Raw genomic sequence first — 14885 nt, forward strand, 5'->3', positions numbered from 1 at the left:
ATGGTGTCTGTGAAAAGAGATGTGTGAAAAGAGAGCAAGAGAGAGAGCGCGAGCGTTCGAGAGAGCGAAAAGAAAGACTTGCATTTATACAGTGCATTTCACGACCACCGGACATCTCAAAGCGCTTTACAGCCAATGAAGTACTTTGAAGTGTAGTCACTGTTGTAAAATGTGGGAAACATGGCAGCCATCTTGCGCACAGCAAATTCCCACAAGCAGCAATGCCCAGATAATCTTTTTTTGTTATGTTGATTGAGGGATTAAATATTGGCCAGGACACCAGAGACAACTCTCCTGCTCTTCTTCAAAATAGTGCCATGGGATCTTTTACGTCCACCTGAGGGGGCAGACAGGGCCTCAGTTTAAAGTCTCATCTGAAAGACGGCACCTTTGACAGTGCGGCACATCCTCAGCACTGCACTGGAGTGTCAGCCTAGATTTATGTGCTCAAGTTCCTGGAGTGGGACTTGAACCCACAACCTTCTGACTCAGAGGTGAGTGTGCTACCCACTGAACCACAGCAAACACACATGGAAGAGGAGGAAGGAGGAAGGAGGAAAGAGAGACAGAGGGAAGAGAGACCAAGAGAAAGAGAATTTGGGGGGGGGGGGGGGGGGGGGGGGTAAAGAGAGATATAACTGAATTTTTGCAATTTTTCTTTAAATAACCTATGCCCTTGATGCACATCCAGGGGCTCACAAATGGGCTACTCAACCTGGTAACAAGCCACAATAGAATTCCTTGGGCCAGCAGGAACCAAGAAAACATACAAAAATATTCTTAATAGCATTTTTTGAACATTGACTTGGGTGCTTGCTTCCTCATTCAACCAATGGGCAGTTGTCTCCGACGACATCAAGCCCACAAGTTACCACTCATACTTATGGATATTTTAAGAAAAAGCAGTACACCTGAATCTGATGAATGAATAGCTGGATGGATGGTCGAGGGACATTTGTTTACAACATGGTTTAGAAAATGTAAACAGTTACTGCCACAAAAATGTTTGAAAGTAGATTATAAAAATAAAAAAAGTGAATCACTACTTCTACCAAATCATTAAAAAAACATTCTCTTCATACTTAAAATTCTCCATCTTTTTAAACTAAGTAGAGGAGAAGTATAATGCGACCTCGAAAAATCCGAGGTCTCCGAGCTCCATCCTTTACAAACCAAACTTTGCCCTATCCAAACAAAGAAATAAAACCAAAGTGGATTCTGGACTATATAAATAAACTGCTAGGAAGAGCATTTTGTGGCAGAAAAATAAATCCAGTCACTAACAGCCAAACTGGTACTACAAACTTGGTGCATTCAAGATCAAAGCAGCTTTATGGAGGGGGAAAAAACTAATGTAGTTGGATTTTGGAGGACAGCATAAAACCAGGTACAATAAATAAATCTAAAGGCTAGCATAAGCAGTAATGCTTTCAAATGCATGAAATAATGACCTTTAATTTGCTCCCCATCATATGGGAAAGATGAGGTTTAATCTCATCAGTAGATTGAATTTTATTTACACAACAGAAAACAAAAGGAAAATACTTGTCACCGCGGAAAAAGATTAAAATTAATGACTTGACAAAAGCCGACAATATAATTTAACCATGTGCAGTAGATATTATACATCTTTCTGAAGCTTTTGTTTAATAACTAACTTTACATGACAGCTGAAAGATAAACCAAAATAAAGTTAAAAAGGGAGTACGCAAAGGCCATTCCATTTAATGTTCTAAAATCCCAAGTCCATTGAAAACTCTTGGGTATTATCCCGTTTTACACATTCTCACACCAGCCAGATAAGTAGGAATCTTCCAAGTGGGCAACGTAACATTACCATAGATTTACAGCAAGTTTTTTTTTAAATTGAGAAACAATTCATTTCAGTATGCTCCTCTAAGGAATACTACTACATATTGGAATTAAACCCTTTGGCTTTCATTTGCTATGGAACGTAGACAAACAATAGCTGAAAATATTAAACTATATAAGCTAGTAAATTATTGTATCTGACCCACAAATCATTGCTCCAGATGGGTCTTCTGTCTTAACGTTGGCATTTAAGTTCCAAGACTTCGAAAATAAAATTTTTAGCATTAACCTTGGTTCTTTCATCATATAGTTTCTATTGGGCAGTGGTATAAGGAGTAATAAAGTAATGCACATACTTTTTTCCCCACATCAGTTTGGCTGACCTTAATTGTAGTGATTAAAACATATCTTACCTGTGCAGTGAAGTAGAGCTAAAAGCAATTGATTCTTTCCATCTGTGGAAGCAATTATACAGATGTTGCTGAAATGTCAGTATTTATACATCTTGAAGTTAAGAAAATAGGTTGTAAATGTAATGTTTACTCAGGATACTTGATAATGTAAAATGTCAAAATATTAATCGATCTGCCATGAAGGAAGTGATGATTCTCAATCTGGCAGCTAAGTACTGCTTCTCTCCAGGCTACATTTAAAATTCTTGATGTCATCAATATACAAACAGGTATCTAATGATATGGGCTGTACTTCTGACCTTGCACTTCCATTGGTCTTTAAGAACAGGAGCCTTATCATTTTAAAATGATTCAAACATCACGATATTCCAAAGGTCTCTAGCAGTCTGGGAAAACGACTGCAGGATTGGGATCATCAGGGGTGTCATTGCCCATCATTTGATGCTATAAACCAGCAGAAATATCAAGCTGTTTGGTTTCCATTGTGTGCTCAGTATTCTATGCACAACACAGTGGAGAATCACTTGTCAATTGTACTCCAATGTTTTAAGTACACTTAAGTACTTTCAGCCATGTTAAGAGCATCTTCTCTGAATTCCCTCCTAAACACCAGCACAGGAAACAAAAAAGGCTCAAGATGACAATCTCAATTTGAAAGAAATGCGTGGCCAAACCATCATAAAACTTAACTGAATGCATCACCCAGTGCAATATTCCATGGTGCAAACATGGGAGATTAAAAATGTTGAGAGTCTGTGCCGTTAACTACCATTCATTACGGCTCAAAATGTTATTTATTTTGAAACTTCTACACAGTTATAAAACATTATCTTTAGCCCCGTGAAATACACTTATATAAACACGGGTTACTACCTACTGAAAATGTATGCGTAATTAAAAGCCATACAGATCCTGCAGTGCACAAAATGCCAGGTTGGTGAATGCAGAAATCTAATGACAGATTACAAATCTGCAGAGCACAGCAGCAACCAAGATACCTGTACATTTGGTGATGGTATCCCTAGATATGGTGAAAAATATTGGTTTGAAAAAAAAAGAAAAAATGTGAAACCGTTGAAATTTTCAGACATTACGTGTAATAAAAGTTATTAAAATGCAACACTTCAAAAGGAATAAGTGCCATTAATTCCTAGTTGTGAATACCACAAAAAATGGGATTGACCATCAGGGATAGGAGTGGATCTTTATTTCAATCAAAGAGAAAGTGCCGCTGGCTATCGATGGTTGCTGCTGTTGTAACTGTAAGTTTTAAATGCAAATGTGAGATGATGAAGAATCCTAGTGATTGAATGGAAATAATAAATCTATAAAGTGCTTAGACAGGGTTTTTACAATAGCAGTTATACATTGGATCACAAAGCATGCATGGCACAGCAAAATACACAACATATACATGTCTCTCATTACTGCTGAAATAATTTCAGTTTTACTCAGGCTTAGAATGTCTTCCCTTCCAGCAGCAGAGTTTCTAGTCGGTAAAAACGCAATGGAATGACATTCAGAAGTATGATTAAATTCAAAGGCGGTCTGTAGATTAATTTCATGTTTTAAAATCACGAAGCACAAAACATTCCAGGGCTCTAGGCAGTAATGACTTGACAAGGCATGCATTTCCACCAGGGTCTATTTCAACTTAACTTTAACTCATGTCAAACACAACCTTGTGTACTGAACCCAAATTGAGTGGACATGCTTTTGTACAATGGTCCAGTTACAATAACGCAAGGTGAAGGTGAGTAAAAATGATTTTACTAGTTTAACAAACTGCTATCCATGAATTTAAAACCATTGTACAAGATGCATGGAGGAATTAGTCCCAAAATTCAAAGTAAATGCATTACTAACCTTCCACATACTCCTGTACATTGTCCACTAAGGCATTGATTGAACAAGGCAAGTTCCAAGGGTCTTCCTGCATATTTGTTTGAATTATACTTCGACATTTTATGTTTCGGTCAACTTTCTGTTGAAATTCTAGAGAGATATTCTGGGAGTTAGTGATCACAATCTTACTACTGTCTTTGGGACCATTTCTCATATGGAGCGACTATATATATTGGGCAAGCAGGATATGGTCTGTTGGTACACCACTGTGTTGTGCATGATGGGAAATTCTGATTTGTTGCTGTTGTTATTTCTCACATATTGCATTTCTATGGAAAGAGTAATGCAAGAGCAAGTTACATTTAACACAGCACCTTTGAGTTAACAACGTAACCCAAGGTACTTTATGGAGGGAGAAGGTATGGTGGACACTGACCCAAGAAGTGAGGCAGGTAACAAAGTACAGGTGGACTGTTTTTAAGTGAGGCATTGGTCATGGCTTTGAAGTTATATATCTGTGCAAATCGCTGGCAATTAGAATCAGAATTAAAATTGTACTGGCCATTTTAACCACAGAGCAGAATGCAGAAAAATCAAATGAAATGAAATACAAATTAAAACTATCTACCTCAACAGTCTGCTCTGTACTTAACCAGGGCAAGAGATTGAATGAGTATTCATTTCTACAGTCATCAATCTCAGCAAAAAGCACAGAAGGCAAGAACTAGTTGTGAATTTACTGTTGAGAAAATTAGCATTGAACACTGTTAGATCATTTGAGGCAGTCTGTGAGGACAATTCTGTAATGGCATCAATCAAAACATATGTAGGATTTACTTTTCCGAGGCTATGAAAGTCCTGGTTTAAGATTTCCCTCCACATTTTGGAATGTTTTATGTTGAGGGCAATTTCCCCCCAAATTTTGTGATCTTCCATATTTACACAATAGCATAAATCCTAAATATAAAATTTACACCACAGTCATTTGTATACAAAAGTAATATAAACAGATGTATAGCTGGAATGCTTCCAGGGACCATCCCTGATGGTTAGTCAGCTTTCACTTTGTGTGATCCAACTCACTAAGCATTTGTACACCAATTCACACATGACTGGCACCTAAAGATTTATGAGAATGGCCACTAATGTACCCATCATTTTAAAAATGGAGAGAGAACTCTTACTTGGATTTTATTACCATGAAAGCCTATGTTACCTTGTATGTTGTACTCTGTGCTAATGCCATTTGTCTCTTCAAAGGCCTTGGCCATAACTGACCCCTTGAGGAGTGCATCAATGGAGTCCACCTGTAAGAATTCAAATATCAGTGAGCATGTCATGTCATGTCACCATGTCATTTAAATTTCCAATACTTGGTTTTCATGTTTTATTTCGTAATTCAGGCACAGCAAATACTAAACGATCACCCATGGTGTTGATCACCGTGAGACAAAGGCTAAGTTGTTGCAAAAGGTGCTAGGATGTTGAACTGGGAAAAAGAGGTCGAGATATAATTTGGAAAGAGGTGCTAAGAGATCTACAAAGACAGAGAAGCAAGTGTTTTTGATTGGTATTTTTCTTAGTTGTTACTGGTAAATAAATAAATTGGTTCTATTCACTTAATACTCAAAAATAAATACATCTCCGAGTGCAATAGAAGTATACAGTTCTTATTGATGATTTAGGGTGTTGCTTTAAATATTTTTTGGCTTTCACTATAAAAGCCTAAGAAAAGGCAAAACTAAATGATGTTTAAATTAATTTGCATCTTTCTTTCTTTACCACACATCACAAACAATGTTACCAAAATGGGCTGTTTAAATATACTTGTTTAAATCAGGACCATGTCTTCTTCTAAACTTAAGTAATGCTATAATGCTTCCAGAACTCACTACTGTATTAATCACTGATCATAACAAAAATAAATTCAATTTGTGCAAGCACTTAGAATACATTACAAAATACAAGACCAACTCCTAGCCATTCCCACCCCAATTCCTCCCTACTTGCTTGTTTTCTCCTCCAGCATGGGTGTTTAAGCTCACTTGAAATGCCAATCGTAGTTGTCTAATATATAAAATGTTTTTTCTTTTAAAAGTTACCTCAAAAAAGAAGAAACTTCATGTCAGTTTTGCTGCTTATACAAATGAACAACTGCAGTTATTTTCACAACTCCCAAGATGGTTTATGTCTTCAATCATTTTCTTTACTATTACACCGGAGTGAAGGAGGGGATGGGTTTACCAACATATCCCAGCTAACTAAGAATAGCTAGTCTTGCTATCACTCATGAAAACAAATGCACAGATGGGACTATATACTGCTACCTTGCCATGGAGGGAGTGCAGCGAGGGTTCACCAGACTGATTCCTGGAATTGGGGAATTGTCCTATGAGGAGAGATTGAATAGACTGGGCCTATGTTCCCTAGAGTTTAGAAGAATGAAAGGTGATCTAACTGAAGCATTCAAAATTCTTACAGGGCTTGACAAAGTAGATGCAGGGAGCATGTTTCCCCTGGCTGGGCAGTCTAGAACCAGGGGTCAGTCTCAGAATAAGGGGTCAGCCATTTAGGACCGAGATGAGGAGAAACGTCTTCACTCAGAGGTTGGTGAATCTTTGGAATTCTCCTCCCCAGAGGGCCGTGGATGTTCAGTCGTTGAGTATATTCAAGACAGAGATTGATAGCCAAAAATCTATCAAGGGATATGGGGATATTGCAAGAAAGTGGATTTGAGGTAGATTAGTCATGATATTGAATGCAGAGCAGGCTCGAGGGGCCGAATGGCCTACTCTTATTTCTTATGTTCTTGTGGAATCCCGTCAGCTGAGGGAGACTGATTGAGGCATCCCCAAGAACAAGACTCAGGCTTCTCAGACTAGTACAGGAGGCGGATCGAAAATGTTGCTGGAGGCATTTTGAATGCAGGAAAAAGGACTATACAGGCAAGTTGTAAAATGTTAATTTTGTAATATGCCCTTATAATTACAAACCTTTTGAACAATTTCAGTTGTAACTTTTGTGGGCTGCTTATTCTGGATTGGTTGTTTACATATATCCTTAGTAGATTTTCGTTGCAAGTTAATCTGCTTATCTACCTGCTTTACCTTTGTCTGATGACGAAATTCCTAACTATGCAATTGGAATTTCATGAAAGTAAAATTTGAGCCAACATATGCAAGTCTGCCAAAGATTTGCATGGACAACCATGGCGCCTCTCAAGGGCGACACCAAGTGTGAGGAGACAAAGACCTATTAGATGCAACCAATATGTATTTGATGGCAAAGTGCATGTACCTGATTAAAAAGATGCTCGAGGCAGCCATGTAACTTGTCCTGTTTGTCAAGAGGAATTCTCATGTCACAAGGCAGTTCATCCCCTGTTTGAAAGTAGATTTCAACTTATGAAAATAAAATTCCACAGGTAGATGAAAGAATTTCCAACATTTCTTCATCAGATCAATTTTCAAATCATATACTAGTGCTGCATAGTGGGATATGATAGAAAATATATCTGAATCACTGAAGTCACATGAATAATTATTTCCAGCAACATACAGTGTCACTGCACATTTTAGGGGCGACTAATGTAAACATCTACAATTTTCTGCAAGTTTCTGATTAGCATTACATAGTAAAGAAATAAACTTTACAGATGCTTTAGTGGTGAAGAAGGAAGTGTGAGTGAATATGGAAATCCATATGGAAGCATGTATGGAAAATCCATCAACTGTGGAGTGAACCCCAGTTGGTGCAGTCAGACTCTAGTTTCAATTTCAAAAAAGACATCTGCACCATTAGAACAAGATGGACTGCCAGTAAATGGCACTATGGTAACTGTTGATGATTATAAATGTGAATGATGAGACATGGCAGATTTCTTCTCCTAAATGCCAGTCACCATCTTGCTTGGTTTGCTACCGTCACCGGGAGGTCAATTTAACGACAAGTTCGGTGTCCTTTGAGACGACATTAGTTGTGATCTAAGATCATGTAACAGGGTGAGCCATGAGAAGGCGGTCATCATCCAGAGTGGACAACCATCAACCGCCTCAGAACTGGTCATGGTAGATGCTGCCACTTTCGTCATAGATGGTAGATTAAAGCATCTCCATCATGCAACTGTGGAGCTCCTAATCAGACCCTGGAATCACTGCCCTCAGAGGAAATTCACAGACAGCTTATAAGATATCCATGCCATTACACTGGAAGCTTTGGCCTGGATATCTAACTTAGATATTGACATTTGATTTGCTAGTACCATATGAAAGAAGATGACGACGACCATCTTGCTGACCTTACACATTCACTTGTGGTAAAAACTACACAAAAAATAAATGGGTTACATTGAAGAGAGAAATAATACTGCAGTCCTAAAAATAGTTAAATGCTTTCATAACATTTTACTTGGAGCAAAATCTCACCTGATCCCATTTCATCACTGCCCAGATAGGAGCTCCTGCTGCGATCACTGGTGTAGGACAGCACTGAGTCACGGTTGCTGTTACATTCACTGCAAGACATGACCAAAAATGCTTGGAACTTTGAGCATTAAAATCCTCAACACATTTCCAATGGCGCCTTCCCATCAAACAAATGGTCTGAAATTCAAATTGAGACCAGTCCCCATTCAAATATCCATTGAAACTTTTCTGAATTATGTTCACAAAAACTGTATAAAATCTTGGCAACTGAGCAAGGTTTCTTTTTGTTTTTCTAAAGCCAACAGTAGTTTGCTGGTCATTTCAGTGCATAAAATAAGTAATTTACAAGCACATAAAACAGTAATGTTTAAAGCCTGGTGATTTAACACAAAACTGAAGTCGATATAATGAAATCCATGTCACGTAATCTATCATGCATTTTTTTCCAGAAAGGACATAGTGAGCTGTACTCTACGCCCACTCATTCAGCCCTTGTGAAGCAGGTACTTTGCATTAAAAATATATAAAATAAAACATTGATAAAAATGCCCCACAATAAGCCATAATATATAAGTCAGGAGCTAAACCTCAACAACAGAGAATCTTACCAGGCAAGGATGTAGCTTTTACATTGGGGTTTGGATATCAGTCTTTTACATGGTAAAGCAATTCAAGTGCCAGTCAGTGATATACTCGATTTATAGACTATAAAATTCTTAATATCCTGTACAAAGTATCCAAGTTATCACTTCAGTTTTCAATTTATAATTAAATATAGCTCCATAAGTCTACGCAATCATTGCTGGGAACAACCACTTGTATTATTGTGTGAATACCACAGTACACTACTTGCATTCCATAACTAAGTGAGAATCCATGTTGAAATTTAGGAGTCAAAATTCCACTCTATTGACTTTATAACATCTTTAGATAATTTACTTCAAATTGGCACCTTGTAACTTTGTAGCTCATAAGCCTTTATTATACCTTTTGGCTTAAACTGCAGAAATATTGGGACAAGAAATTATTCACACCATTCCTCTATTTGCCTCCAGAGGGCAATATATCAAAGACCCCCTATTTTCTTATCCAAAGCACACATATACACAGACATACCAAACTGTGCTGCAGTTGCACAGGAATGTTACACGGGGGGAAATAAAACAGATATTAACTTACTTATGCCTCATTTCTTTAAAATACATTAGACTTCATGACTGACTAAATCATCCTCCCTCTATTGCTCTGGGTAATACCAGTTACCTTCATGCCGATTCTTTTAGAAAAATAAAAAAATAAGTTGCATATAAAGTAAATTAACTCAAGTGTTTGCTTTATTATAGAAAACACGACTCAGAAGAAGAGAGTACATAGATCCATTCTGAATCATTGATCACGATAAAATCACTGAAATCCAAATATTCTGAATTTACCAAATGAGACCACCTGCTTTCTGATCTACATGCACTCTTTTTGCAAAAGAGAAATAAATTACTGGTAATGATGAAATTACTGCAAATTGTGCATTAATTCATAGCTTTGTAAAGCAACTAAAGATATTGCACAGAACACAATCAAAGTACAAAGCTACCTTCAGTCTTATCCTTGGGGATGGAGGTTGGAGCAATTTACAAAATGAAATGAAGAGATGCAGACAATTTTAGAATCATCATCAGCAGCAATTAGCTGGTATTAGAGTAATAAGGGCTTACAGAGTAGGTATGTAGAAACAGACAGACTGGATTAAGGACTGCTTGTTTCAGTATTCACAACATCCTGGAAAGCAGTGTGGGGGGAATTGTCCCTTACGGATTACCTGGAATTGCTAGAAAAAGTTATTTTGCATTTTCAGAAGGACTGATTAATTTTGATTGGTGCCTTTATAGAACAATTGGAGAAACACGTCAGAGCTCTTAGGAAAAGGACAGAGACAACTGTAATTGTCTTTTAGAGTTTAATTAAATTAATGGCTGCATAATCTGTGAATCAGAGAAACTCCTACTCACACAAGAAAAGTTGAACAGTTCCCTGTATAAATCTTTTAGGAATCTTGTGACAAGATATGCTGCGCCTGAGCCAACAAGCTAATTTCGTACGAAGTTGAATTATCATAGGCAGTCCCTCGGAATCGAGGAAGACTTGCTTCCACACTCTGAGTTCTCAGGTGCCTGTACAATCCAATGCGGAAATTACAGTCTCTGTCACAGGTGGGACAGGGAAGGATGGGTGGGGAGCTTGGTTTGTCGCACACTCCTTCCGCTATCTGCGCTTAATTGCTGCATGCTCTCGGCAACGAGACTCGAGGTGCTCAGCACCCTTCCGGATGCTCTTCCTCCATTTTGGGCAGTCTTGGGCCAGGGATTCCCAGGAGTCAGTGGGGATGTTGCACTTTATCAAGAAGGCTTTGAGGGTGTCCTTGAAACGTTTCCTCTGCCCACCCGAGGCTCGCTTGCCATGTAGGAGTTCAGAGTAGAGCTTGCTTAGGGAGTCTCGTGTCGGGCATGCGGACGATGTGGCCCACCCAACGAAGCTGTCGAGCGTGATCAGTGCTTCGATGCTGGGGATGTTGGCCTGCATGAGAACATAGACATTGGTACGTCTATCCTCCCAGTGGATTTGCAGGATCTTGCGGAGGCAGCATTGGTGGTACTTCTCCAGCGCTTTGAGATGTCTGCTGTATCTGGTCAAAGATGAATTAACATGATCTTTGGCAGACTCCCGGAATGCATGTGCATAGAAGCCGGATGAAAAGGGGATGGGATTCAGCCAAGATACCACCCATAGTAGAATATCCTGGCAATAGTTAGTCAAGGCTTATACATGAATAATGAGGAGTTGGATGAGGTACTGAAAGGCAGTTTGCCTCTACAGAACCGCATGCTAAACAAGGACTGAGCACTTTCACGAGCAGAAGAGAGAAAAACTCAAGAAAATATAAAATAACCGCAGTTTATACATCCCACAGATGACCACCAGAGCATTTTCTTCTATCCTATCAAACGTTAATTAATATATTAACAAACTAATGCTGCTCAATGAAAATATTTGTTTTATCTGAAGTGCCATCATAGCCATCATTCACGAAATGCAAGCTTGTAAACCAAATTGAATAATCTTTGGGAACTGAAAAATACAATGGGCCGGATTTTGATGTCACGCCATTCATGACACTTGCACTTGCCCACAGAACTTTCTATGAGCTTTTGCACTGGAAGTTGCAGTAATTAGAAATCAAATTTCAGCGCAACGCCCACTACAGGAATGAAAGGAAAATTATTGACCTGGTTCGAAAATTGGCTGAGCGGCAAGAGACAGAGTAGGGATAATGGGCAAGCACTCCAATTGGCTGGATGTGACTAGTGGTATCCCACAAGGATCTGTGTGGGGGCCTCAACTATTCACCATATTTATGAACTTAGATGAGATAGAAAGTCACATATCCAAGTTTGTGATAAAAGATAGGTGGCATTGTAAGTAGTGTAGATGAAAGTATAAAATTACAAAGAAATATTAATAGATGAAGTGAATGGGAAAAACTATGGCAAATGGATTTCAATGTAAGCAAATGTGAGGTCATCCACTTTAGACCTAAAAAGGATAGAACAGGGTACTTTCTAAATGGTGAAAAGCTAGAAGCAGTGGAGGCCCAAAGAGACTTGGGGGTCCATGTACATAGATCATTAAAATGCCATGAACAGGTACAGAAAATAATCAAAACCGCTAATGGAATGCTAGCATTTATAACTAGAGGACTTGAATACAAAGGGGTAGAAGTTATGGTACAGCTAAATAAAACCCTGGTTAGATCACATCTGGAGCACTAAGAGCAGTTCTGGGCACCATACCCGAGGAAGGATATATTGGCCTTGTAGGGAATGCAATGTAGATTTACCAGAATGATACCTAGACTCCAAGGGTTAAATTAAAAGGAGAGATTACACAAATTAGGGTTGCATTCCCTGGAATTTATAACATTAAGAGGTGATATGATCAAAGTTTTCAAGATAATAAGGGGAACTGATAGAAATATGTCTCTCTATCAACCCTGTTAGCTGGGGAGTCTAGGACTAGGGGGCATAGCCTAAAAATTAGAGCCAGACCTTTGATGATGACACGCAAAGGGTGGTAGAAGTTTGGAACTCTCTTCCGCAAACAACTGACCTTGGTCAATTGTAAATTTAAATCTGAGCGATAGATTTTTGTTAACTAAAAGTATTAAGGGATAAGGGGAAAAGGCAGGTATATGGAGTGAGGTCGCCCGAAGTTGCTGCCCAATTTACTCTAATGGTGGTGAGCTCAGATAGCCTCACCGTAATGTTGAACTGCAAAATCCAGCCATTGTCCATCACCACAGAGGTTTACAGCACAGGAGACCAGTCAGCCTACTGGGTCTGTGCAATTCTTTGGTAGAGTAATCCAAAAATAATGCCACTGCCCTCTCCCAATAAGTTTGTATCGCACCAAGTCAAATGTTTATCTACTCTTTCTTTAAAAGATGCAATAGTCACTGCCCCAATTACTCCCTGTGGCAAAACATCCCATGCTCTAAAAACTCTGAATAAAGACATTTCTCCTAACCTTTCTCTTGATTCTTAATGACCATGTTAAATTGAGGACATTTTGTCATTCCCTCACCAATCCTATTCACCCTACAAAAACCCTCTACAATTTTAAAAACAGCTATTAAATCATCTCTGCTCCAACAAAATAAATCCTAGTATCTCAAGATAGCCCACTTTTATCATTTGATATAATCCTGTGACCTCAATTAGACATCCTGATGCCCATTTTTTGTTTAATCTTTTGATATCATACTGTGATCTCAACTGGACATTAAAAATACACAAAAAACCACATTGTTGTACCTCACAATGTTGCACATCATTTAACAGCCAAAAACATGAAATATTTGATGTGCTTTATAAATAAACTGTGCATGAAGTTTGAGGCTTTACAGAGAATGAACCTTTTGTGCCACATCATTCATAAATGTCAGTTTTAATGTGTAAACTCCTCTCACCAACTGTATCCACTATTGATGTCACACCATGACATAAATGCTGTCTTATCGAAAACCTGGTTTGTTATTTGACTGGATGACAGCCACGGCTCGATCATCCTACAAGGAGAATACTCAGTTATTCTGATGGAAACATTCAAATAGTAGGCAATGGGACCCAACAGCTCAAACACACCTGAAAGTAGTTGGTTCTCCACAAACTTTTCTATTTTTTCCTTTAATTGTTGGATGCAAAAATAGTGTGGCCAGTAGTCTATGCTATGCTTCATCCATTCATAACATAATGGAAAGTGTTATAAGTTTCTATGAATGTTTCAGCTCGATGGGCTGAATGGTGTCCCTCATCTAGAATGTGAGACCAGGGCCTCTACTAGTGCACTGGAACTAGGTGCTTGTAGGTTTCAAAGAAGGGCCTTGAGTGATGCCACAGAATTTTCCTAGGAATCCCCAATGATTTTTGTTGAGGTAGCTGTTAGATTTACTATGACCCAATTCTCCTCACGAAAAAAAGCACAGATTGGAGCCCATTACATACCATCTCTGAAACCAAACCAAACCAAACGACCCATTAAGAACCACTATCAGCTAATGGCAGCCTATAATTTTCAGATCTCTATAGGACTCAACAATAAAAAAAATGTATAATTCACACACTTCCTACTCAAGGAACAATGTGAGGAATGTTTTATAATACTGGTTATGAAACTCAGAACTGATTTGAGAAATGTTTTGTATCCAAAATCAGAAACTTGGTGCAAATAGCAGCGATTGTGAAAAATGGTTTCAGGAAGACACCTGAATAAACATTTTTTTTCACCTCACCATTCTGCATAAATACCTGCAAGAGCCAAACATTTAAAAAAAAAAGCTTTCAATGTTTGGAATTGAACTCGTGAGAAAAATTGTTCACAGACTGGTGAAAAAAAAATCTTTCAAACAGCTGGTATTTCAAACCTTCACCAAGCATGAACAAGTTGCAAGAAATAAATCTGTTTCAAATCAGCGCACAATGGAGCAATTGATTAATTCAACTTGTAGTGTCTGCATTTTGGAAAGAAGAAAACAAATTTAGAACTACTACTTCATGCTTCACTCTTGCTTTAAATTCTTATAGACCACATAAACAGCACAGCTTATAACATTCCTGTGCACATTTTACAGATTTAGTTTAAGAAACTGGCAGATAAGAGATTGTTCATTTCATAGTTGGCATGCAGTTCAATTAAAACAAACTAGCAGAGATTCTGAAACACTAGAGGAAAGGAAGCATACTTTCATGCTGTAATTGGAAGCTGTTCAGCTATTTGCACCCAATAGTACTTACTGAAGTATGAGAATAAATTTAGTCAGTAGTAAAAAAAGGGGGGGGGG

At 38.3% G+C, this 14885-nt stretch overlaps 1 protein-coding gene across 2 annotated transcripts in view; it reads right to left on the reverse strand.

The window, feature by feature from the left end:
- Positions 1 to 14885, reverse strand: part of prex1 (phosphatidylinositol-3,4,5-trisphosphate-dependent Rac exchange factor 1) — a 230090-nt gene that overhangs the window by 17846 nt on the left and 197359 nt on the right. For both annotated transcript variants that reach the window (XM_070896114.1, XM_070896113.1), the window contains exons 27-31: positions 8495 to 8583; positions 7368 to 7450; positions 5287 to 5377; positions 4092 to 4220; positions 2226 to 2267 (exon numbers count right to left, since the gene is read on the reverse strand). In XM_070896114.1, the coding sequence (XP_070752215.1) occupies positions 2226 to 2267; positions 4092 to 4220; positions 5287 to 5377; positions 7368 to 7450; positions 8495 to 8583 (434 nt within the window). The remainder of the gene's footprint in view (positions 1 to 2225; positions 2268 to 4091; positions 4221 to 5286; positions 5378 to 7367; positions 7451 to 8494; positions 8584 to 14885) is intronic.

The sequence above is a fragment of the Pristiophorus japonicus genome, chromosome 12 (assembly GCF_044704955.1).
Source record: "Pristiophorus japonicus isolate sPriJap1 chromosome 12, sPriJap1.hap1, whole genome shotgun sequence".
Lineage (NCBI taxonomy): Eukaryota > Metazoa > Chordata > Chondrichthyes > Pristiophoridae > Pristiophorus > Pristiophorus japonicus.